Raw genomic sequence first — 26,375 nt, 5'->3', positions numbered from 1 at the left:
CCTCCTGCGGGATAAAAATAGAGGTTCCTTTGTCGTCTTGCTGACCTACTGGTGATGTACTTGCCTTGCTCCCCAGCTCCAGAGTACGAATCCCCACTCTTCCTGGATTGCTGTGGACTAATTCGGAGGGTGGTGCATGACTTAAAATCGGAATTTGGCTTTTGCATCGGTCCAGGAAACCAGGCGTATCAGTACGACACACTCCCCATCACTCTGCCCAGTGAGGAGCACATGAAGCCGGGAGACCTCATCTTCATTTCAGGAACGTACTTCGACCCGGACCGTAATGTCAACAAAGATATCTATCCATCCACCCATCCTCTATGTACCTCTATCTATCCATTTCTCCACCCATCCTCATATGTACTCCCACTCCCTTTCGTATCCGTTCATCCATCGTTACCCATACATACCACCTCTATCTATCCATCCTCATATGTACCCCACATGTGTATCCCCCATCCATCTAATCTCAGAGAGAAGCATATAACACAGCTGGGGGGGAGGGATAGCTCAGTGGTTTGAGCATTGGCCTACTAAACCCAGGGTTCTGAGTTCACTCCTTGGGGGGGGCCTATTAAGGGATCTGGGGCAAAAATCTGTCTGGGGATTGGTCCTGCTTTGAGCAGGGGGTTGGATTAGATGACCTCCTCAGGTCCCTTCCAACCCTGATATTCTATGATACTGTTACAGTAGCTATGAGCCATCACACAGGGCTGTGAATTTGGATTTGAATGATCCAGGTTAAATGAAGTAATAACCCTCCCAAATTTTTACACCTTTCTGGAATTAAACTTAAAACAAACGTTTTGTGAATTCTGAAGATGTGGGTTGGGCTGGTTTTGGCCATTCTCATGACTGCCTTTGCAATTCCTGATGGAACCAGACCAGAAAGGTGCTTTTTTGGTGTGGAGATTTTCAGCCATATCTTTCCCAATTTTCAGTGCAATTGTGAGAATTTCACAAAAAGTTGCCAGTTGAAGTTGTTATTACTGGACGGCTGTTTGGTGGCCTGTATGCCATGAGTTTGCTGAGTCTGTTGGACAGGTTTTCACATCACAGACAGCCCCAATCCATTTGGATTTCCTCCTGGGAGTTCTTGGTGGGGGCAGTCTCTGAGGAGGGATGGATGACTGAATGGATATGGAGACTAAACTGCCCTCTCAGCAGCAAGAGTAATCCTTTCTGGTCAGGGCAAGACACACTGATTGAACAGTGACACTGTCTGTCAGTGACAGTTCTATGGATAGACAGTCTCCAAGGCTGTCAGCCCAGCACTTCCCAGAATGCAGTTTTAAAGGCAACTTTGAAAAATGCAGTCACTTCCTTGTCATTGCAGGAAGGAGGCAATTCCATGACATTGTCCACGTGGAGATCTGGCTGGGGTCTGGTGAGCGCAGCCTCGGGGCCAGGTGGAAAAGGGGCAGACTGCAGGTCTTTGATTCCTACAGGTTTGTCTCTCCCTCCTATGGAGACATGGAATATCACTTCAAGTCCATTGAAACTTGGCTCCAAGGCATCTGTGTCAGGCAAGCATCACTGGCTTTCTTAATATATACAGTACATATCAGCCTGGGATGCCTGAGGCTGGCAATCTCATGATCAAAGAGATATTTTCCATGTCACTTGCCAGGGTTTTTGGTGTGGTTCTGTTCTAAAATGTGACAGGAGAAAATGGCCCTTTCCTATACCAGGGGCCTGCTTCCTGGGCCAATTTCTTTCTTACACTGCAACCCCTTTATTCCACTCTAGAATTGCAAAGAGGTAATAATCACACTACAGTCAGCGTTCTGAAAACAAATGACTCAAATTTGGTTTTTGCAGCTTTTCGTGTCACCGAGAACTTTTTGATGGTGCAATTTCCTGCTGTTTTCATTGTATCTATACACAGTAGCCTATATCTGTATAGGATAGGATAGGATAGGATAGAACAGTACTTGCACTTCTATAGCATGTTTTAGTACAGGGTCTCTAAGTACTTTACAGACAGTTAATTCAACCTGCCTTCATAACTCTGGGAGGAAGGTATATATTCCCCTTCATTTTACATATGAGAAAACAGAGGCACAGGGTGTTAAAGTGAATTTCAAGTCAGAACCCAGAAATCCTGACCCCTCAGTCCTTCCCGTGCTCTAACAATTAGGCATCATTTCCTAGAAGGAGTAGCACCTATCGGAAGTATTTGCAGTCTCACAGGTTGCTGTCCTCCCACCCTGTGGTTTTCCTATATGACTGTAAAATGTGGGTGGCTTGACCATGAGATGTGTAAACCAGGAAGTTGGAAGGTAAGCAAGGGCGAGGTTCTGGGAGGTCATTGTGTGGCTTAGAACTTCCAGAACATCTCTGCCCTGCTCCCCCTCAAAGCCCCGGGTAAGGGTCATGCCAGAGTAAGGAGATAGAGGGAGGGAGCCTGCTGCTCTCTGGCTTTTCTTGGCTGGCATACCAGCACCTAGGGGAGTGTGACAAACTGGCGCAGCTTAGAGCACCCTTGAGGCTACTTGGAGGCAGTCTGGAGAAAGAATTGTCCCATTTAGAATCAGGTTATGCAGCCCGGCCCCTCCTTTCCACTAGAACATTGCTCCCTAGAGGCCCCAGAAAACCCCAAGAAACTGTTAGTCCTGGCCAGTGCCCTAAGGACTTTTCCGAATCCTAGCCCAGTCTCTCCTCCTGTTTGATCATGCAGTGAAGCTACAAGGCCCAATTCACAAGTGAGCACAATGCCATTGACTTTCCCCTTTGCACTCCAGTGAACTTGCCCTCAGTGTTAAACTGGGGACATCACATTCACCTTTATGGCAGCAGAGAGGTTATAAACACGGGTTCCTTCAATCCAGGATCAAGCCAGCACTGACCAAACACTAGATCAGAAAGGACTCATGCAGAATGACGTGGCCAGTAGATTTAGTTTTTGTATAAAAGCTTCTTCCCACCCTCCCCCATCACCCAATATATTCCTGTCTCTAAATCTCTCCCTCTTTTTGTGCTAGCCCGGGGTTTCCTTAGCTTCCCACCAAGTGTGGAATTGGCTCCCACCTAATAGCAGAAGTGCAAGTGTTACCTCGGTTAGTTAACTCATTCCAGTCTATCCGGGAGGCCAACTTGTGACCGCAGTTCTGTTGAATTCAGCTTGTGGTCCAGTGCTTTTTGATCACGTTCATCAGTCAGGGTTTGGTGCTATGCTATAAGCAGCATTTGATAAACCAAAAAGCGATTGTTACTGTTCTGCTGGCATCTGCTGTATAATTTTACAAAACCGCCAAGAGATAGTGCATTGGCCCCTTTCTGGTGTCTCACCCTGCAGTATCTTGAGCTTTATCTGGGGATTCAAATTCAAAGATGTTATTATGACTTCAAAGACCTTGGTTGCATCGAGAGATGCAATTTAGCTGTTGCCGCACAAATAGGCCACAAATTAGGATTTGAAATTCAATGGAAATTCATTCAGAAATGCCAGATAACTGCATAACAACCACCACATATTGAATCCTAACCCAGAATGTTTCATAGCACAGTTAGAAGACCAGGGTTGGAGGCTTTCATTATTTTTAATCCTAATTTTCTGTGGGAAAAGAGTATGTTATGATGATTTTTTTTAAAATGTAAATGCTTAATTTTTCTCCAAGAACCATTTAATTTCTACCAATTATTCATTTCACCAGCATTTCATTGCATTTTGCAAAGTCACTAATTCTGGTCTTCAATTGGTAATCTTATGATCAAAGGGTGTTCCGAGATGAGATGAACTACCTGCTTCTGCTTGGACAACGATAGAGTATAATATCCTCAGATGGGGTCAACTGGTGTAGCACCATTGACGCCAGTGGAGATATGAGGATTTATAGCAGCTGAGGACCCAGTCCTCTTGATATAAATATTATCCTCGAGATTTTATTCGCCTTACTGAGGCAAAACTCCCCCGTGCTACTGCAAAGGAGAAGCCACTGTTATTATGCGTCTACATGTACAGGTAGAACTTCTAACTTCCAAAACACTCTCCAGATCAGATCCTTGAATAGGTCCAAGGGGCACATCGTGCAGGGTAGAAGGATGTGCGCATAAAGGTGATGTAAAGCTCGTTTTTGCACTTCCCCAGCCCTGGGGCTGCCACATGCCAGGTCAGCTCCCCAGCATGTTAGAGCAGCCTGAAGAAGGTTGTAAATGACATCAGCTGACAACGCCCCCGAGTGACCAGAAGAGCAGCGTTGGATCAGCTAATTGGAGGGAAGCCCTGGCCACTTCCCTTTTACGTTGGCCATGCCCCTACGCTAGCTGCAGGGATTGAGGCAGTCTAGTCCCCACTACACTGGCTGTAAACTACTGGAGGATTCCCCTAAATTGGGGTGATTCTACAGAGCTCAGTTACACCAGCTCCGTGGCTAGGTTCCACAGGCAGTAAGGCATAAAACACCCACCCTGCACCCAACCCTCTGAGCCTCCTTGTTCTTCTACCTGTTATTTGTACCGAAAGAAAGAACCAACCATGAGCCAAAGAACCACCAATGACCTCCACTATACACAGTTTAGAAACCCCCAGTATTTTAGTGCTATACATTATTCTACTAATTTGTGGATAAACATTTTGGGACAGATGACTACACGGTGATCCAAAGGCCTTGCATATACACATACGCACAGGCAAGTCTAATGACTGCCTACACAAGCAGGTACTAAGCATACAGTTACATAATCTGAACGTGCCTATGTCAGTCGTTTGTCCGGGCGGTGCCCGTTTTGAACTGTACCTACTGCAACACACTGAAAGGCATCAGCATAGAGATGTGAACAAAGTCAGGAGAGATGAAGCGTTGAGCAATGAGATCAGTGACTGCACTTGAAGGACAGGTACACCACGATCAAAATTCACACTGGCAGCCACTCTGAGTCTAATTTTATCAGGTGACGAGTGAGTGGTGGTGCAGGGGGAAGGAAAGGAATTAGCTTTTACTGTTTGCTTCTGAGTGACATCGAAAGTGGGTGCAGTGTCTGTCAACACAGGTGAAGCCTGAGCTTTCGAAGACTTGAAGATGACCATGGACGACTGAGTTGAAACAAGCCAGGCAACAGGAGTTCCAACTACCAAATTGGTTTCCCTATCTCTCTGCTACACATGCTCACTCTGATGCACGCATGTGCACCCACTCCAACAGCAGCCCTCCCGTGACTCTTTATCACTGCAGAGCTTTATCTAAAAACACACACGCCCTTGTAGAAGTCACTCTGCATGTTAATGCTGGAACCCCTTCCACAATTAGCAACAGTCACTAGGCAGCTGTTGCTAGGAGACTGGCCCTTGTTTATAGTGCTGAGGGTTTTCTGAACCTGCCAAACAACTTCTTTGGAACCTGTGTATATAAAGCAGAGGCAGGTTTGATTTCAGAGCCACCACTTGCTGTTGTGAAGCTATCCTTCTCCACTCAGTGAGATAAGCAATTCACACTCTACAGCAGTGTCTCTGCTGCTCCATAACGCAATGGTTTGGTTCCTTTAGAAGCTCTCTTTATGGCCCTGCTAGAAGCCAAGTTTTCCAAGCAGAAGGAAGGACAGGGGACAGTGAAAGCTTTGCTGCGGCATTTAGTGTCTGCTGAGCAAAGGTTAGAATTTCCATTACTTTACTTCACTTTAAGATGCGTTTGTTCTCTTTGAAAGAAACAGAACAAAGCGGAAGTTCTGGAGCAATTCTAAAATCAAGGTGGAGATAAAGATACTGACTTATATTGCGTTGATTGGCTTTTCAATCAGCTGTACACGTGAGCCAATGGCAGAGTAGTAGTGTCAAACTATGAACCTACTAGAAACGATCTTCAATATTTTAATGTTCAAAATGAACGCTCTAAGAACTGATCTAAAACACACTGTGGCAACGTCCTTCTGTGCCTGTTCTCTGGGCTGAGTCAAAGCTCACAAGCTTAGCAGCCTGCTTTCACAAGCTAGTCTTCCTCACCTCCTGTCTTAAAAACTGTTGTGTAGTGTTGCAAGCTGCTGTGCATCACACCCCACAAAGGGGCTGAAGTGATCTTTAAATCTAGTTTGTAACGTGGTGTGAAGTCCTTTGGGATGAAAGACACTAAATAAATGCTGGCTGGAGTATTATGGTAGCACCACCTTTTTCTTATGGCTAACGTTCATTGTACTTATTAGAATCTGTTATAGAGAACCAGAGATTTGTATATTGCTGTATAGACAAACTCGATGAAATTCTCATTTACATCAAGTCCCTTTTATACCCCTTGATATGTAAATGTAAAGACTGAGACCATAAAATAGGAGAAATTACCCTACCAGAGTGGTAGGCACAGAAGAGTAGTACTTTTAGGGTAGGGTGACCAGACAGCAAGTGTGAAAAATTGGGACAGGGGATAGTGGGTAATAGGAGCCTATATAAGACAAACCCCCAAATATCAGGACTGTCCATATAAAATCGGGACATCTGGTCACCCTATTTTAGGGTAAAGATTCAAACTGAGGCAAAGGGATTTGCTCAAGTGATTCTCCTGACCCCCGAGGACACTTGTGAAGACAATTTGTCTCCCAGAAGGCTATGCCAGTGACTGAAGTTAAACCCTGTGCATAATGCTGAGATGAGAACATACCACCCTGTTTCTTTCTCTCCATCCAAAATTTCATGAAATTAGAATGCACTTTAGACTAGGGATAGGCTCAAGGCCTAAAATCTGAGTTCTGATTTTGAACACCGCACAACAGTGATGTTTCAGACCTGAGGTTTTGGTTCAAACCCGCTACTGAATAGCCACTCGTGAAATAATAATAATAAATACCTATTATTTAGACAGCACATTTCCATCCTGAGAGCTAATAGCTTTTGGCAAACGTTGGTGAGTATTGTTAAGAGAGCGGATCCGAACATTTTCAGCTGAACAGTTTTCCACTGGAAAACGTGATTTTGTTGACATTGAAACATTTTGCAGGAACATGTTGATTTCAACAAAATTTTGTTATGGAAATGAAGCATTTTGAGGATGTGGAAATGGAATGTTTTGACATTGTCGACATGGCATGTTTCAGTTTTTCATTCTGAAATGACTTTTAGTTTCCATTTTTTTAAAGTTGAAATTGGAGCGAACCAGTCTGATTTTATCAACGTGAAATGTTTTGATTGACCCCACATGAATTTTCTTTTACATTTTATTTCATGGGAGATTTCAAAAAGGTTTGGTTTCATTCCAATTCAACGTGAAAACAAATGCCAAAATAATGGAATTTCCCATTAAACAAAAATTCTGGTTCCTGCCCAGCTGTGATTGTTATCCCCCATTTATAAAGGGGGAGACTGAAGCATAACAAGGCACTGTGATGTGGCCAAGAACACCCAGCGAATCAGTGGCAGTAACTTAACATTCGCCTGCTTTTCCCGCCCACTCACTCCAATAAATCACAGCTTTCCTTTCAGAAGGAACAAGTTTTAGGTAGGTCCATTTTGATGCCTTATTAACTTGGCATTGTCATTCAACCTACCGTATATACTCGTTCATTAGCCCGTTCATTTATAAGCCGACCCCCCAAGATGGTTAGGTAAAAATAGCAAAAACTGTATGACCCTTTCATAAGCCGACCCTATATTTCAGGGGTTGGCAAACTTTGGCTCCCAGCTGTCAGGGTAAACTGCTGGCGGGTCGGGACGTTTTGTGTACTTGGAGCGTCTGCAGGCATGGAGCCCCTCAGCTCCCTGTGGCCGCAGTTTGCCGTTCCCAGCCAATGGGGCTCCATGCCTTCAGATGCTCCAGGTAAACAAAACGACAATGTGTTAGATATTCAATTCAATGATTCCATAGAGTTTAAAATCATCAAATTTTGGTGTAGACCCCTTTATAAGCCAACCCCCTCTCTTCGATGCGTCACTTTTTTACCAGAAATATTTGGCTTATGAACGAGTATATACGGTATGTTATGTCTAGCTCTATGGGAGCAAATAACACAATACACTTCTGTAATTTCCCATTGGTCCTGCCTCTACAATAGAGATTACACAACATACTGTATTTAGCCATGACATTTATAAGTTTCCTGGAGGAATTGTCTAACACAGTGATCTCCAAAGTGGGGTGCGTGCACCCCAGGGGGTGCGCAAGAGGCTCCTTGGGGTTGCGCGGCAGGAGGAGTGCTTTCTTTTTTTTGCTTCATCAGTTCGGGCGGGAGTCCGAGCGGCTTTTTTTTTTTTTTTTTGCTTTGGCAAAAATGGTAGAGCCGCCGCGGCAGGGGGTGCGTGCTCGAAATTTTTTTACTGATAGGGGTGCGCGATCAAAAAAATTTGGAGACCACTGGTCTAACATTTGCGAATCATAGACTATTACCCTAGCTTGGAAAACCTATTTCCACACCTCTCCCCTTGCTCTAAGCAGTGTCTCAGTTCCTCAAGCCTTGTGAATTAAGCATCCTTTTCTGAAACAGACTCTTTGCTTGCTGCTTTTACTCTAAACCCTTCCTTCTCAAAGACTGGTTACAGGCCTGTCTCACTAAGGTTATTTGGTGTCAGTGCCCTAATGGAAGGTCTCATTTGTTGTCTTCACAGCCATTGCCCAGAACACAAGTGGGCTTCCGTTAGAGAGCTTCCCGGCAGGAAGTCTGTCTTCTATCCTGAGGCTGAACAGCAGGAACCTGCTGACGATGATGGAGGTGGCATGGAAAAAGAAGGCGAAATGCAACTGAAAAATGAAGACACAGCTCCCAGATCCCAAAGCATGGCTCAGGACATAATGAGCAGGACCAGATTGAGGGAGAGCACCCATATAATTGCTGTGGATGTACAGGGCATCCCAAGAACTGGGTCTAATGTTACCAGAGAGGATGAAGTAGAAAGGGGGTTAGATACAGAAACTAGTAAAAACAGAGGACAGTCACCAGCGAGCATGCTGCTGGAGAGTAACCTTACTAAGCCGGACTTGGAAAGCAGTAACTGTGCACACCCCGTTGGAAATTTGGGTCAGGATAAAGGTTCTGAGAAAGCCCAAGAACCAAAGACAGCGACAAAAGTCGCATCTGAGGCCAGCCAAGCAAACGATAGCAAGGAGAACAGTATAGATCTCAAGCCTTCCCAGATCATCCATGATTTTGGTGTAATTGCTGAAAATGCCTCTTCAAGCTCCAAATTAAATTCCAAGGGGAAAAAGGGAACCAAGTCGATGACAAAAGAAGGAGCTAAGCAGCTAGTTGGATCCTCATCAGCTGATACAGGTGAATCTTGGTGCCTTGGCTCTTAAATGTCAATATCTAGTCATCAGGCCACCTCGTCAGTTGACATAAATACCAATGGAGTTACAGCAATTTACATCAGCTAAAGATCTGATCCATAACCTTGTATGCAAGGTTGTATACAGTTGGTTGCAACTGTATTGTATACAATTGCTACCTCTTATTAACAACACTGAAAACATGGGTGTGTGCCTTGCCTCTAAAACAAAGTACTGTCAGTGGCAAACCTCTAGTGAAACGGAGATAATTTAAATTAAGCTTTTAAGTAGCAAATTGGAAACATGGAGAGAAAAATAACCTCTCCATTAGCAGAAAATGTGGGTGAAGAAAAAACAAATCTCTTCATTAATAGGCAATTTGGCTGAAGTGCCACAACATTTTCAGTGATAAATACAACGATCAGCTTTATCTTCTGATGTTTGCATTGTTAAAAATCACAGATGTATGTATATTAGTTCATTTCAAAGGGAAAAAATTTAATAATGAGATAATCTTCAGGAACATTTTGATCTTTAAGAAAGATGCTTTGACAATTTAGATGGAGTGAATGAGAATTTCAGGTAGGTTTAGGCTCTGGCTCCACAGACAGGGCAGTTAGAAAGCAATCTGTTAGACCACCCTTTCTATGACAGTAGACAAAAGCAGACCCTAGGTTGTCAACTGCTGATGCTTTTTGTTTCTTCTGATAATAAATTTTCAAGAGTATAGAGTGGCAGCATTGTGTGTGTGTCAAGAGCAGAAGCTAAGCTTCGTTATGAGGCGCTTATGCATGGACCTCATCTTGATAGACACAGTTTTAGGTGCCTAGATACTTTTGAAAATCCCACTAGATGCTTAAATACCTTTAAAAACCTGGCCCTGAGTGACCACAAATTCCCAATTAAGTCAATTAAGCGAAATTCAGAGATGAGTCTAATGATGTCTCAGATTCAGATGGAGTAATTTACTAGGCCCAGTTACTCCATTTTAGGCTCCCTTAGTCTTCACTCCCGCTTAACTGACAAGTATCTTTTAACCCCTCCGACACGTCTCCTTTGAATCTGCCCCACTGACTCTGAATCTAAGTTACTATAACTCCTAGGATGAAGGGCCAAAAGAAGGGGTGCATAGACTCACCTCTCAGCATAGACTCACCTCTCAGTGTGTCAGCCAGTCAGCATTGTTCATTGCCAGGATGTCCTGAAGATGACCCTTCAGTGATAGTTCTTTCTGGGAAGGACAATGTAATGTCCCCATAGCAAGCAGCGCCCTCCAGGTTGGAGATAGGTTGGGTAGAGCGAATTACCAGCTCTATTCCAGTGTTGCCCCTATTCTGGAACCCATGGTTCTGTATCCTGGAGCTGACATGGAATCATAGAAGATTAGGGTTGGAAGAGACCTCAGAAGGTCACCTAGTCCAACCCCCTGCTCTAACAGGAACACCCAAAATGCATGTATCTGTCAGAGGAGCTTGCCTGAATACTCCTGGATCACCATAGTGGTCTAATGGTTGGCGGAGGATGGTATGAACCAGTACATTAAGGGCCTGATACCAAACCCATTGAAGTCAACGGAAGTCTTTCCACTGACGTTCAGTGAGCTTTGGATCAGGTCCTAGTGCAGGGGAGTAAGAGATCTGGATTCTAGTCCCTGCGCTCTATGACCTCTCTGACACTCTATGACACTGGACAAGTTACTTTACCTCTCTGTGACTCAGTTTCTCATGTGCCAGTATTAGTATTACTGTGAGTCATCCCAAAATAGACATTAGATCCTTTGAGGCCTCCTAAACTGTAGACAACATTTGTGCAGCTATTTGTTTATGCTCACTTTTAAATTCACTTTTGCACAGGATTCTGTGTGTTCAAAGTGGGTAACGGCAGGCAAAGTATCATTTTAGATGCACAAATATGGGATTCGGCGCATGCAGATAGATGCCCGTGAAGATTTGGTTCCAGTGGGGTTGCATGGGGGAAAGCAAGACCTGAATTTGGCCCCTCTGCTGTGGATGGGGTTTTTAATTAATAACTTGGATAGACTGAAGGATGTGTTTCATTATCCTCTCTTTAATAATTAGCTATCCAGAGATGCAAATCACACAAATAAATGCAAGGTAAAAGGACTTATGATTAAACGTTATATGTCAAAAGATTCAAAGAGCAGGAGAGTTCATCTGTAATCTTTGTACGGAGACCCGGGGGATGGGCCACTTTGATCTTCTTTCTCTGTGTAATTATGGAATCTCCCAGTATTAAACAGAGACAGGTACGTGTTCAGCCTAATGGAAGAGTCTCCTTATCAACACGTCAATCGCTGCAGTTTATTTCATGAGTTCATGTCTCAGGATAAATGGGATTGTTCAAAATTGGTTAATTTCTTAGCAACCTAGCAAGGAGGATAAAAGAGCAAACAGCTCTAGAGAGAGCAGGAGTGAATAACTGAATGTTAAAAATAGACCTATAAATATTTAGATCCCCATTTCAAAGTGTAACAGTAACCGTGCTATAAAACTGCGGAGAGAAGAGACCAGCTTTCGTGCTGGACGCCATTGCTAACTAGCTGTGAAAACAGATGTGTCTTGCTATGAACATCTTTTCACTCACTCCTCATCAGCACTACTGACTAGATCCCCATATTACTCCTGCTGATAATGCTTCCCCTCCCCCTGCTCTTGACCCATACTACCAGTCATGTTCTGCACACCCACGCTGCTCAGGTAACGCTCCCCACATGGACTCAGGTCCTGTGGTGAGGGGTATCATAGAAAGATAGGAAAGATTAAATATATAGCTAAGAGTGAGAAGATGCCACAGACTTTCTGTGTGACCTTGGGCAAGTCCCTTTAACCTCTCTGGGCCTCAGTTCCCCATTGTAAAATGAAGATAACAGCATTGCCCTATCTCACAGAGGTGTTGTGAGGATAAACACATTAAAGATTGCAAGGCTCTGGTATGAGAGCCAGATACAATTGTTGTATCCATCTCTCTCCGTTATTTACTTCTCTATTGATCACATTCCCCACCTCACGGCAGCCATTTTAGTCCTTCTCAGGTTTCTATACTTTTGGTCATATTTTCACACGCTGATGTAAAGAAATCTTCCTATCTCTATATTATCCAGGGAGCATGAGGCTTGTAAGAGAGAGGTACAGCTAGGTCCACATAGAGGCTATATTGATATAGTACCTCAGGACATGTTTGGCAACAAGGAGGAGATATAGCCTTGCAGCCATTATATGCTCACGTCCCAGAATTTGGTATTTTTGGTGTTATTAGCTGAAATAATAAAGGGCTGGGGAAAACATGTCCCCTTCCCCCCCCCCCCCCCCCGTCTTCCCTCCACTCAACTGTTAACACCTATAGATATCCTGGATATCAGAGACTGGGTGCTAGAGATGACCTCATTTGAGCTTCCTAGAATTAATTATTAGACTAAATGTAATTCCCTGTGGTAACAGTTTATTCGCTTCACTAAGGAGGACGAAAATTGACATCGTAGAGGTGTCTACATTTAGAGAGTGTTCTGCAGTCGTCGTTGCAGTATTTTTGTATTATGTAGTGTTCTGTAATTGCACGTGTGTTTGTATTTTTGAAAAACGAAATGAAATTAATTTTTTTAAAAAAGAGAAGAACGAGAAGAGAGTTTTAGGCAGAAAGCCAGGAAACGCACTCTGTACTGTTATTATAGTCCCAATCACAGGCCAGGGTTCCATGGTGGCAGGGGCTGTATAAACAAGCAATACAAATAAGGGTAAATAAAAAAGACCGTCCCTGCCCCATAGAGTTTATACTGAGGAAGTAACACACTTTGCTAAGTGGGCGAAGGTAGCAGGGAAACACTAATAAAATAACCCTCAACACAATTTATTGTAGACTGAATGTGTAGATGACGCCTATGACACGCACATTACAATGCAGGTAAATACTTATAAAATATTTCAATGAGCAAAATCTTGGCCCCATAGAAGTCAATGTCAAACTGCCATTAGCTTCACTGGAGTTAGGATTTCACCTGTGAACACAAATAAATTGCAATGCACCATAAATTAGAAATACGGTAGAACAGGTAGCCTGGGAGAACAGTCCAAATGGCTGACAGAGAATCTGGGGTCTCCGTAGTCTGCCTGCTTCCTGCTTCGTTTTTCACTTTGGGGCCCATTCCTGCTTCCACTTAAGATAATGGGAGTTTTGTTTCTGCCTTTCATAGGGGTGGAATTATGTCTCTCTGCTCCTTTGCCCCTGTACTATCTAGGCCAGATCCTGAGTGAGTGTCAACTGATATAACTTGGTTGGCTTCAGTGGAGCTCCTCTAATTACCCTCGCCCAGGATCTGGCCCTCTGTATTTGATTTTTACTCTGCCCGATTCTCAGTTCTGTTTTTTCCATCGCATGTTTCCTGCGGATGCTTTTCTTCTTCTCCCTTCTGCTCCTTTGTTCATAGCAAAACATGAACCCCTGAGATCAAGTTGAACTTTCCAACCCACCATGACCAAGGGAGTTTGAAATTTGGCCAAACAAGTTTGCCCATCCCCATTGATGATACATTTCAGGAAGTGCCAATTAAACAAAGTTTCATCCAACTTCCATTAATGTCAACTAGAATTTTTCCATCAACTCCAGTGAGAGTTGGATCAGACCCAAAGACGGCAGCAGTTCTAGCGTTGTCTGAAAGCACATGATCTTTGGCCTCATGAATCATCAGAAATGATGTGAAGGGATACAGTGCAGCCGAATACCTCCTGCTTTACAGTAAATGGAAGCAATGTCCACTCAGTCAGAGCATGTTATTGGCTGAGAACCTCATATCTGTTTTGTTTATTGGAAGCTTCGTTAGTATAACTTTTTCACAAAATCATCTCTTCTTCTGTTTAAAAATGCTACTGATTAATCAGGAACTTTGTAGTCAAATAATGCAGCGTGGGTTAATTGGTGGGTATCCATGTTCCACTTGGTATTGCAAGAAGACGAAAAGGTATGTTCAGGGCCTCTTACTCAAAATAATTTTTGCACACATATTGATTTGTATTTATCTGTAGATTAGAACTGCATAAACATGATAAAACCTTCTGCACGGACATTTTCCCTTTTCACTTTGGGCTGTTTCATGACCCAGGAATTTTGCTAGTCACAGAATCTCAAATGTTGCTCTGAACATTCAGTGGAAAAAACTCTGCTACAGATGTAATAGCCCATCTGCACCCATAGATTATACCCCTTGCCCTGCTGACTTATTTCAACCAATGGGGTTGCAGCATGCAAATGAGAGGAATGGGGCGTTGAAAGGGAAGCAAGAAGAAGGTGGTCGATGTCATAATACAAGCATTCAGCAGTGAGTGGAGCTGTGCTGTTTAGACGCAGCAGTGGGAGAAAAAGGTATAACTGTGGATGTGACTTTCCCACCATTCCACAATGGGCCGTGGGTGGAGAAAAAGGATTAGGGAGACAAGGAGGAAAGGCCGGGAGAGCCACCAAGCATAGAATGCTCACAGGGCAGAGAATCCAAAAGATATGGAATCCGTGTAACTTTCACAGGTATCAAATAGATCAGGAAATCCTACACTGGTGAGCAGCGTCTTCCAGCAACATTACAACTGGATTTTAACTGCTAGCAAATGCCACAACTCCCCTGCCTCCTTCCTTCCCCTTCCCCTCCCACGCACACATACCAAATGGTTAGTGGATGATGTAATGGCTCATTTTAACAGCCTGGTATGTGAGGCTAAGGTGTTTCGGTGTATTAGACAAACAGAGTCACAGTCCCACATGGAACAGAGCTGAAGAGCCAGAAGTACCAAGTCAGCATCACTAAACCCTGTTATGAAACTAGATGGGAGTGTGTGGTGTAGTGGATAGAATAGGGGCATATAAATCAGGCCCTTTCGGGTTCTGTGCCTGGCTCTGTAACCTGGGATAAAACATCTCTCCGAACCCGTTTCCTTATCTGTGAAATGGGAATAATACTTCCCTACCTCACTCAGGGGGGTTGTGAGGGTTAATTAACTTAAACAGAACAGCAGCATGTAATTATAATAAACAAATTTTGCCATTAACAGCTTGACGGGGGGGCTAGAAGAAGTTCTGTTGTGAAATACAAGGGGTCGGGGGTGGGGGCGGACTGGAGAACTTTTGGCAGAAGGAGGCAACCCAGCAAGAAAAAAAAATCATAAATATACCAAATCAGAGAGGAGAGCCTGGAGTATTTTGGAGAAGAATTTAGGGGGAGCAAGTCCTCATGGGGGCTTATAAGAATATAAGAACGGCCATACTGGGTCAGAACAATGGTCTGCCTAGCCCAGCATCCAGTGCCAGGTGCTTCAGAGGGAATGAAGAAGGAATGATCCATCCCCAGCATCCACTCCCAGGTTCTGGCAATCAGAGGCCAGGGACACCCTGACCATCTTGGCTAATATCCATTGATGGACCTCTCCTGTATGAACTTACTCATAGACTCATAGACTTTAAGGTCAGAAGGGACCATTATGATCATCTGGTCTGACCCCCTGCATGCTGCAGGCCATAAAACCGTCCCTACCCCTTCCCTGGACTCTGCTGTTGAAGTCTCATTCTTTCTTGAATCCCATTATATTTTCAGCCTTCACAATGTCCCCTGGCAATGAGTTCCACAGGTTGACTGCGTTGTGGTGTTTCTCTCTCTCTCTTCTGCCCAGTACACTCTATTCTATCCATGGCGAAAGCATATTCATTAGAGATCCTTCTGTAAACTGACACTGTAAAACACAGAGTTAAAAATGTGGATAAATTTCAAAGGGTGAAATCCTGGCCCCATTGAAGTCAATAGCAAAACTCGCATTAGTTTCACCCAAACATATTAGCATTGTCAGGGTATCAGATATCACAGGTTCTATTATAACGTGATATTGTGTGAGTGCAACTGGAGTCATAGTAATTATCATCTGCCTTGTAAACACACTTAGTCCTTTTCCCCAGCACAATTTATCGCTGTATTAAGCTGTGAAACTCTTTAGGAAACAACATACTGATTGGTCCCCCACCTCCAATACATTATACCCCTGGCAGTTAACCCAATTCTAAGTTTCTAGGCCATGTCTGACTGATGTCGATAGTTGAGGGAATTATTCATATATAGATTATGTAACGCTGCATGCTGCAGAAAGGCTTTCAAGTGGCAGCTTTCAAATAAATGATCTGAGAGAATATCTTTGGATTTTTACTTTTTCATTCTTTATTCAAGCTTTTTGGATCTGATTTTCAAAGGCAATGAGCACACATGACTTCAACCGAAGCCAACAGAGTGGCAAATTCTCAGCCTCTCTGAAACGGAAACCTTTTATATTTTATGGCCTATGTTTTTTATTTCACTGGAGGCAAGAAGAGAGCAGGGAGGGTGAGCTGACACCCAGATCCTAGTTTAAGGATGGAGCAGCCGTCTCAACTTTTAAAAACTCAGTGAAAAGGAGTTTGGGTCTGATGGGAGGGGCAGGAACAATTTGTATAGTGGGGGTCCTGAGAGCCATTGAGCCAAACTCTCAATCCTGTATATGATGGAAACCACTTCAAGCCAGGGGTGTGGCAGCTCCCCAGCATCTCCAGCTCCAGCACCTGAGAGGGGGTAGCCAGCTGCAGTGAAGGCAGTAAGATCCTGATACTCTTTAGACAGGGAAAATAACCACAGGCTGGGTGTCCAGTCCAGGTTTTGGATAGAGATAGATGAAAGCCACTGGATATGAGTGAGGACACACAAATTCTGGGAAATTTCCACTCTGAATCCAGAGCCTAACTTCATAACTGGCCCCACACTCTTCGGAAACCTCATCTCTCAACACCCCGTAACTTTGGATAAGTCCAAGTCCCGAGCTGAACTTTGCAATTCAGGTAACTCTCTATTTTGATACTGACCTGGTTGTTCATATGAAGTTCAGTCTCCATGGCCCATTCACTCCTTGGTCTTTTCGGCTGAGACAGCAGATAAGAGGGACAAACGCAGTGGTGGCTTTTTGTGATGTGGACACCTGGGCACAGAGAATGGTACTGGACAGAGACCACCAACTCTTTTCACATAAAACAGATCACCACTGGGGAAAGGCCTTTGGACAAGATTCACAGGCCTGGTCAAGATTCAGCCTCCCCAGAGATGAAAGGATCCAGGTCCTAAGCCAATGAATTCCTTTGCGTCAATTAATTGCTTCTCCTGATAACCTGTTTTGGAGAGTGTGTTTGTACAAGGGGAAGGTTAATCAGCTAGAAATTGTCCACCGAAAAGTTGTTAGTTTGTATTCAAGTTGGTTGATTGCTTTTTTTTGTTGATAGTGACAATATGGTATGTGGCATTCGAGTGTTCTGTTTTGTTAGGGCTATACACAAATGCTGCATCATGAACTGGTATTGTTAAAGTCGTACAAACCTCCCCCCAAGCCATGGACAGGTATATCAGTCTAAATGTGCTTCCACTGCAATCGTTTATTCCCATATTGGAAGGGAAATGAGATATACTGGTATAAGTCACCTTTGTGCAAGTATAACTGATTTCACCCTAGGAGTTGTACCAGTATAACTATATTGGTTAAAAATCACATTCCTTTGGTGACATATTTATACTGGTACATGATCTGCATGCAGATCCAATTCTATTCGAGATCGGGAAATATGAAGACGAACCTTTCAGAGTTACTATCCACCTAACAACCCCGTCCCATCTTCTTCAGCCTAAATCAGAGTCACAGATGACATCACACTAACATTATGATCACTAAACCCAACTTTTAGATGTTATGGCTTCAGGGCAAGATGCAGATGCACCATCCATTGCCTCAACAAAAAATGTCTGCAAGAAAAGGTTGCTTTGCTTCCCACCCTTCTTAACAATCCAAAGGCCCCCATACTTTTCAGGTAGGAGAGATGGAATACCTATTGTTTTAGAGTATAATGCTACAAGTGCTGTGCAGATGAAACACCAAGGGCTTGATTCGCCGTAATACAGCTGAATAATTTCGTTGAAGTCAAAGAGGTTTCAGCAGTACGAAACTGGGGTAAAACGGTAGTAAAGCAAGCCCTGTTTGTGCAATAAATGGTGGGACCTTAATGTTTGAGGTTTAGAAAAGATTTCCTTTTTTCTCTTTTGTTAGCCAATGCTTGTTAAAGAAACTGCATGCTCTCTGACCAGGAAGCTCCTCAGAACTACCTAATGAAAACCTTCCAGGTCAGATAATGTTCTCCTAGAGATCCTTGATTAGATTACTTGGCACATAGTGTTTGGAGATTTCACCACATCAGTGACAATTGCTCCTTAAACAGTTAGGAGACAGGATTTCCATTACTGACAGCAGAGAGAGAGAGAGAGAGAGAATGAATGTGTGTGTATGACCTAAAAAGAACAGGAGTACTTGTGGCACCTTAGAGAGTAACAAATTTATTAGAGCATAAGCTTTCATGGACTACAGCCCACTTCTTCGGATGCATATAGAGTGGAATAAATATGCATCCAAAGAAGTGGGCTGTAGTCCACGAAAGCCTATGCTCTAATAAATTTGTTAGTCTCTAAGGTGCCACAAGTACTCCTGTTCTTTTTGCGGATACAGACTAACACGGCTGCTACTCTGAAACCTGTGTATGACCTGATTTTGAAAAAACAGTGTCAATGTGTCACTTCCTCTTTGTTTTCACCAGCAAAATTAAAGGCACAATCAATGCCAGTTAGACATGTAAATACTTGATTTCCATTAACTGTGTACACAAATATTTGTGTGTGTTGGAGGGGAGGAGAGAACCAGATTTTAAAGCTTTGGACCATATCATGAAAATTCTTAGTACACCAATATTGAATGCCACCCATTCCCCTGGGAGTTTTATATTAGCAATACACAATATAAACCCAAATATAACTGATCTCACAGAAAACACAATATAGTCAGAGCAGAGCGTATTTGAAGAAGTGAGTCCTGTGAGTCCTTGGTCGTTTCCCCAGGATTCACCCCTGTTTTACAACTTTAACCCTCCTCGTCTCCACCATTTACCTAGCCAAGAATCCAAAGATCCCTTTGGAAACATAGAAACGATGCATGCAACTCATTCAGTTTCTCTTCTGAGCAACACATGTTATTTCTTTCATCCGCTAAAGCAGAATACGGCTTCTGCAGTACCCTCAGTCCGTGCTCCTGCAAATTCCACCATCCCTGTCTGCCAGGAGAGACCATCACTATGAACTGACTTAAGGTCTCACACCACCATTCTCGTAGGCCACTTGGTCTATGTATGCCAAACCCCAAACCCTTGTCACGATGCACATTGCACTTCATGGGCTCCTCACAAGCAGCCCTTACACTCAGGCAAAGCACCCAGTGAAATTTTCCCCTGAGTGAGGACTTCAGGACCTGGTTCTTAGACTTTTAACAACTACAAGAAACCTGCACCTCCTGTGTCACTTGGCTGACAGAGAATCACTTCTGTTGGTGCTGGGATCTTCCATACACAAAGCTACAATTCTGATTAGTTCAGAGACACAGAGGAGAACCTGCTGGGACTGCAGTGGGCTGCACTCGAGCCAGGTTTTACTGTAGGGTGGCAGGGCGTGAGATTCAAAATCCTTGCTGGAAAGATGGGCTTTTTGAATGGTCTCCAGCTCTTAATCTCAATTGCCTGACTGCTTCCCCAGCACACACAGGAAGAGCTCCAACCCATTAGCCACAAAATCTGCCTGTGAGAAAAAAGGAGTAGCGGCTTCGGATGTATTCTACACACCCACACGTAGCCCTCTGCACAAACCACCGCTGAGAGGAACACGAATAATTGGTGCAGCAGGACGGTGTGCATACATGATGGCCGCCCTCTGGGCCAGTACACCAGGGATTTCCAGAGCTGGAGCTGCTACAGCTTGAGCTAAAGCGTCAAGGCACTGTAGCTGGGGGCTGTAACAACTCATCTCCTCCGTGGATCAGCACAGAGGGGGACCGATCACACCCCAGTGAGTGACACTTGGAAGCCACTGATGGGGCAATAGGGTCTCTATATAAACATCATTCCTGCTCCTCAAATGCCCCACACAACTCTTGGCATAGGGGGCCAGAGGCAAGCATTGGCCTTTTCCTGGATTATTTTTTTAGGGGGGGGAGTCAGGTGGACAACTCAGCCCCTTCTCTCTGCACTGCACACAGGTGGGTTTTTTTTTTTGGTGAGTGTGTATGTTCTGCACCGTGGCAGAATTACATGTGCTGTAAAGTATACACAGAAAAAAGGATAGCAATAGTAGAGATGGCTTTTATCTGGAATAATGAATTGAGTGGGAGAGCTGTGGGCACAGTCTCACACCTCTATAATAATGCCTTTCCCATAAGCTGTATCCTTCAGCCAGCAAATGGCAAATATTTGAAAACAAATATGTTTAATGTGTCAGGAGACTCTCCAGCGGCCACGAAACAAACAGTATGAACCCAGGACTGGGCCAGGCACTTAGGTCTTCCGCCTTCGGAGGCAAGAGTTTGACTTCTAATAAAAACATCAGCCAAAAATTCACTCTGTGATCGCCCTGGACCCTTGAGGCCACCAGCGTCTGGAGGTTTTGCAGGGCTGACCAAGTGCCATGCCCACCTATGACCCAGCCTAACTGAGAATGAGAGAGTCATAATGTTAATTCCAAACTCTTTACCCGGGATTTATTCAGTCCTTGCTTTGGCAAAACTCCTAGTGGGCTTAATTCTGAAAATCTTCATTCACAGCAGTCATTCCTTGCTAGGTAAATTCCATTACATCAAGGAGACAGATTAAGGACTAAATTACAACCTGCATCTCTGGGCCACACCTGTCCCAGGGTTGGTCCTTACCTGTCCCAGGGTTGGTCCTCTTTCCTGTCCATCCCATTGTATTGTCTCTGGCTACTGACCATTTGCTTGCCTGCCCTTGCTGTCTCTGACCTCCTCCTCTTTCTGCGCCTAGCCACTCATGGCAACAGAAGGAGCAAGTGGGTGCTTTTAATGGCATTCCTGGACAACACACCTACCCTGCTGCTGTGCAAGGGGTCACAGATGTGAACTTTTTGACTGCAAGGTGTTATCCTGTATCGAAGAACTAGAGATGGGCCAAACCCAGGATCTGAACGCTCCTGGACTTTTGGGAAATTCTGCTCTGGGTCCTGATCTGAATGATGGAGCTAATCTCCAAGGAAGGTATCAGGTGTGGCTTACTCCCATAATGCTGGGTCACCAGTGGTAAGTGACATTTAGCATTAACAGGTTCATCTCTGTCTTCTTTGTTCACAGATTCCACATATTTAGGAAGCAGCAAGTTCAGGTGTATTTTCGGAAAGGAATTGCTGAAAATCATGGGCATTAAGAACAAACGCAGTAGGCAACCCTCCTCTTTCCCTCCTTCTGTTCTTTCTTCGTACTTATTAGATGGCATAATAAATAAATAATAACAACAACAACAAATTGTGAGTGTTAGATGCACGTATAAGATACCCATCACCATAGTATCTGGGTGTAATTTATAAGGTGCAAAGCTCAGTGTCTTAACATTTCCAAATTAAGGAGATAATAAACACAGGAACTTATTTTTCCAAATCCTTGGCTAGAAAACTCTGCTCTTCAAGAATTTTGTAACAAGATCCAGTCACAAGAGTAAAAAATAACAATAATAGATAGTTTCTATCCAAGTAATTTTTAAAAGTACTTTTGAGGGTCTATAGATTGTGGATCCAATTTTCAAATGTGGGCATCCCATACTGAGACACAAATTACTACTGGGTAATTTACCCTATTACCGTACAACTTACCATATAAAATGGGCATTTACTTGCCTAATTGCTGATGTGAGCATCCAAATGAAGGCAACTGCATTTGAAAACTGGGCTCTGTCCTTTTTCAGCTACCTCTGATTCCAGGGAAAGATGGAGGTTTTAATGTCAAAATTTGTGACTTTATTTAGGTTCTCATCTTTAGACAATTTAGACTATTCATTCGTATTATGGCTGAAGACCTTCCAAGCGGCCCAGTACTTTTATTTATGGTTTGATTCAGATTGTGATTGTTTTAATTTGATAATCTCTTAGACTCAGCCCTTCAACTGGCATAAATCAGTGACATTCCAGTGGCATTCCATGGATTTACTCCAATGGAAGAGCTCTCCGTCCATCTTTTTTCTGATTTACTGGAAAACACAGAGGATATTATCCCACAGCTGCATTGTGGCTGTGCTCTGGTCCCACTGAAGTCAATATCAAAATTCCCATTGACAGGATCAGGCACTATATGAATAATGCCAAGAGATTCCAGGTTCTCAGAGCATCAGACATCTTTACATTTATTAGGTTGCCTGGCAGCAGGGGTTCTGGAACAATGAGTGATCGGGTTTGGAAACTGTCATTGCATCAAGGTTCTATATCTGGTCTGTACAAAGAAGTAACTGGCAAACAGCCTTACTGTAGCTGAAATGCCAGGGCATTATTTCCCAGCGTTTTCTAATTATTCAACACAGTGATCCACCCTCGGTTATTATCTATTGGTACTATAATAGCACCTAGAGGCCTCCGTTGAGCTCAAAACCCCATTCCACTAAGTGCAGTACAGACACATAAGAGACAGTCCCTGTTACAAAGACCTTACAGTCTAGAACAACAATACACACAGTAGAGGGGATCAAAATCATTATCCCCATTGTTGAGATGGGGAACTTATGCACAGAGAGAATAAGTGACTCACACAGAAAATCTGTGGCAGAGGCAGGAATGGAACCTAGCTCTCCTGAGTCCTAGTCTAGTGCCTCACCCACAAGACTGTCCTTCCCAAAATGGCCCAAAGTTAGAATTATGCCTGCTGATTGCTGGCACTGGATACCAGCCTCATTCTCTTCAGGAAATCACACTGCAGCTCTTGAAGATGGGGCCAATCTCATTAGCTTTGTTCTGAACATCATTATTATCCCCTGCCAGTTCATCAGCCTCTGAGCCTTAGCATCTGAGAATAAGTAACAGAACCATGGCAAGCCCTGACCTGATTAGTTACCAGTCTGAAGCGGGCTGAACGTTTCTCATTCCCACCCACACAACTCCTACAGTCATGTCACCCCAATTAATTCGTGCCGTTCCATTTCCTGGCCGCCTATCACTGAGAACGGGACCTGAGAGCTGTCACTTCCTGCACGCGCAGCGAAATTCTATAGGCTTCAGATAGACTTATGATCATCTGCTTCAAAGCGTGGTTAGACTCGCTAGAGTCAATGTCGTAATGTAGTGGCTTATTCTTCACTCCCGACCTGTGCAAAACTCCCGCCAACTCTGTGGTCCTGCATTTCTGATATGAATAATTGAGTTACAGGCATTTTTATGGTCCCATCGCTAGCATACCTGGGAACCTTACAAGCATTAAACAAATCTATTCTTGCAACACCTGCTCAGATAGGGAGGTGCCATTCTCCATTTTACAGCTAGGGAAACTGAGGCATAGAGGGATGAAGTGACTTGCCCAAGATCATATAGGGACTCTGTGGCAAATCTAGGAATTGAACTCAGATCTCCTGAGTCCCAGATGAGTGTTTTAACCATAAAACCGTGCATATCCTCTAATCACTGTGAATACTGAGTAAGACTGTTACCATAGGCCAATGCAAATTTACAAGAAGTTTTTCCTGTAAATCTCTGCCCTGTTCCAGTTTTTTTTTTATTTTGTTCACACACCCAAATATCTGCCATCAGTTTAATATCCGATCCCTCTTCTATCTAGGGACCATGCCCTGCACTGGCCATTGAATAGACTAGACGATAGAACATCATATGTGCTTTTCCATTGCTAGCTTCTGCTGAGATAGTGCTTTTGATAGAGAAGACCTCGCTAACCTGGCTCAAGTCTCCCTCTTTCTAATTCTTGCAGCTGCTTCCAGCGCATCTGAAGTGGAGCTGGTGGATGAAGCCAAGTCCAAAGGGAATAAAACAAATCACAAAACAGTCCCTGAAGTAGATCAGCCAGAAGACAAGAAGGTGGAGGAGCCTCCGTCGTCAGGGCCGTTCTTTTACATTGGCGGTGCTAACGGGGCTGGACTGTAAGTCATTCTTCTCCCCAGAGACTTCTGTGTAGTTAGATTAATAGATTTTAAGGCCAATAGGGACTATTATGATCATGTAGTTTGATCTTCTGCAAAGCATAGGCCTTAGCCCCTCCCCTCGCTAATCTCTGCAGTATCAAGCCCCTAACTTCAGCTTAGCAATAGCATGTCTTGTCGAAAGACATCCAGTCTTGATTTCAATACTGCAAGCGATGGACAATCCACCCTGGCGCTCGGTAGTTTGTTCCAATGGTTAATTATCCTCACTGTTTATAAATTGAGCCTCTCTCCAGTCTGACTTTGTCTTGCTTCAACTTCCAGCCACTGGATGTTGTTATACCTTTTCCTGCCAGCTTCAAGAGCTGAGTACTATCAGAAATCTATTCCCCTGCAGGTATTTGATCACAGCCTACAAATCACCTCTTAATCTTCTCTTTGATAAACTAAATAGATTGAGCGTCTTAAGCCTCTCACTGGAAGACATTTCCACACACCCCACCTCAAGTCATTCTTGTAACTTTCCAATTTGCCAACATCCTTTTTGAGTTGCAGTCACCGGAACCTGACACAGAATAGAAGCAAACTCTGGGGCCCTGTCTCGCTCCTTGCTACGGTTCCATGGGCTTTCCTCATTAACTCTTCGAGTGCCACCACACTGGGTTTACAAACACATTCAGTTTTTCCAGTGGCTACTTAGCTGTTCTCTCTTCCCCCTCATTTTTGAAGTCTTAGGCCGAGAGATTTCTTGCCAAGCCACCCACTACACAGGGCTCCCACAGGTACCATTTCCCTCCTAATTGAAATAGCCCCATTTGATCAGCTCAGCCTTCATTAACGAGGTCTGTACCACCATCATCACCACTTCTCAAAAACCCCAGTACAGTCCCACAAGGGTACACTCTAATGAACTAGAGAGGGGAGAAGCCCCCTCTCCCCCACCTCAGGACTTGTAGGTGTTGTTGAGTCAGCCCTCTAGGGACAATCTCAGGGAATTGAAGGACTCTGCACTAATTAACTCTTCATTAAAAGCAGGGGCTGCTTTGTTATTTTGTTCTCCATGCAGTGTGAGCGTCTACTGCAGGAGCAAAGGCTGGCAGCGTATCCATGACAACAAAAGGGAGGATTACAAACTGAAATGGTGCGAGACCAAGAGCCGAGAGACCTATTACAACTTCAAAGAAGGTAAGAGGTCAAAGCGGTGGCGGGGAGAGCGAGGGAATACTGGACTCGCAGAGCTACAAGGAGGAGGAGGAGGAGGAGGGTTTGGGTTCCCCGGCAGGGCACCGCTACAGGAGCGACGGACACATAGAACTGAACGCGAGCTGTTTTGCAGCAGCTGGGTAAAGAGAACATTAGAGCTGCCTTTCAACCAAGTGGGTGAAGCCTTGGTGGAGAAGATGCCGCTCTGATTGCTCAGACACCATGGTGTAGCACCAGGGACACTGAGGCACAGAGGAGCTAAACTGGAACCTTCTAAAATGGGGTGCGCTTTGTCGTCTATGAAGTAAATTGCTAAATTTGCTCTTCATTTCACTGCTCCCTCTCCGATCTACTCTTCTCTCTCACCCCCTACAAACGCTTCTCTTATGCCTGATCTCCGCTGCCTAGCTACCGGGTCCTCTTCCCACTACTCATGGCTGGTAGATCCAGGCCTACTGGTAGCTCTAGTCCCCGAGAACCTCTGTTCCTCTCATTTAGCAGTGGCCCCTCCTCATTCCCAGCGGCACTGATGAGTTTGAACACATGTGCTAGCAGCTGGGAAATGAAATCAGAGTTCTCCACAGCCCATCAAGTGCTCTGCAAATCACAGATTGATACCACTGGCCTAGGAGACTTGCCTAAGCTAGCACAGGGGGCAACTCAGATCTGCTGCCTCCCAGTCTCTTGCTCTTACTAAGAGACAATCCTACACCTGAACTCTTTTCAAAGCCACACTGTGCTGTAGGGGGTGGGGGGCTGGCAGTGCAGCTCCATATTGAGACCAGGGGACAAGTTGTCTTCTAGTATAACTTGATTTACCTCCCCTGAGGTCAAGGGAGCTGCTCTACTTCATGCCAGCTGAGAAACTGACCCTCAGGAGGGATGGATGCTTTAGAAGGGGGAGCATTGCATACATGCTCACTATCCTTAAACGGGACTTGAATAATCAGAAAGAAAAGAAGCCCCTTTACAAGGGTTTAG

The 26,375-nt window shown here is 44.2% G+C and overlaps 1 protein-coding gene across 1 annotated transcript in view; it reads left to right on the top strand.

Annotated features, from left to right (window-relative positions):
- The window catches only part of TTLL10 (tubulin tyrosine ligase like 10), a 204,386-nt gene that overhangs the window by 151,335 nt on the left and 26,676 nt on the right, over positions 1 to 26,375 (top strand). The window contains exons 4-9 of the mRNA XM_042852868.2: positions 77 to 283; positions 1,340 to 1,529; positions 8,528 to 9,189; positions 21,416 to 21,499; positions 24,023 to 24,191; positions 25,258 to 25,376. Of these exons, the coding sequence (XP_042708802.2) occupies positions 77 to 283; positions 1,340 to 1,529; positions 8,528 to 9,189; positions 21,416 to 21,499; positions 24,023 to 24,191; positions 25,258 to 25,376 (1,431 nt within the window). The remainder of the gene's footprint in view (positions 1 to 76; positions 284 to 1,339; positions 1,530 to 8,527; positions 9,190 to 21,415; positions 21,500 to 24,022; positions 24,192 to 25,257; positions 25,377 to 26,375) is intronic.

This window comes from Chrysemys picta, chromosome 21 (genome assembly GCF_011386835.1).
Source record: "Chrysemys picta bellii isolate R12L10 chromosome 21, ASM1138683v2, whole genome shotgun sequence".
Lineage (NCBI taxonomy): Eukaryota > Metazoa > Chordata > Testudines > Emydidae > Chrysemys > Chrysemys picta.
The sequence above is the reverse complement of the archived record's forward strand: the minus strand, read 5'-3'. Positions and strand labels throughout refer to the sequence as shown.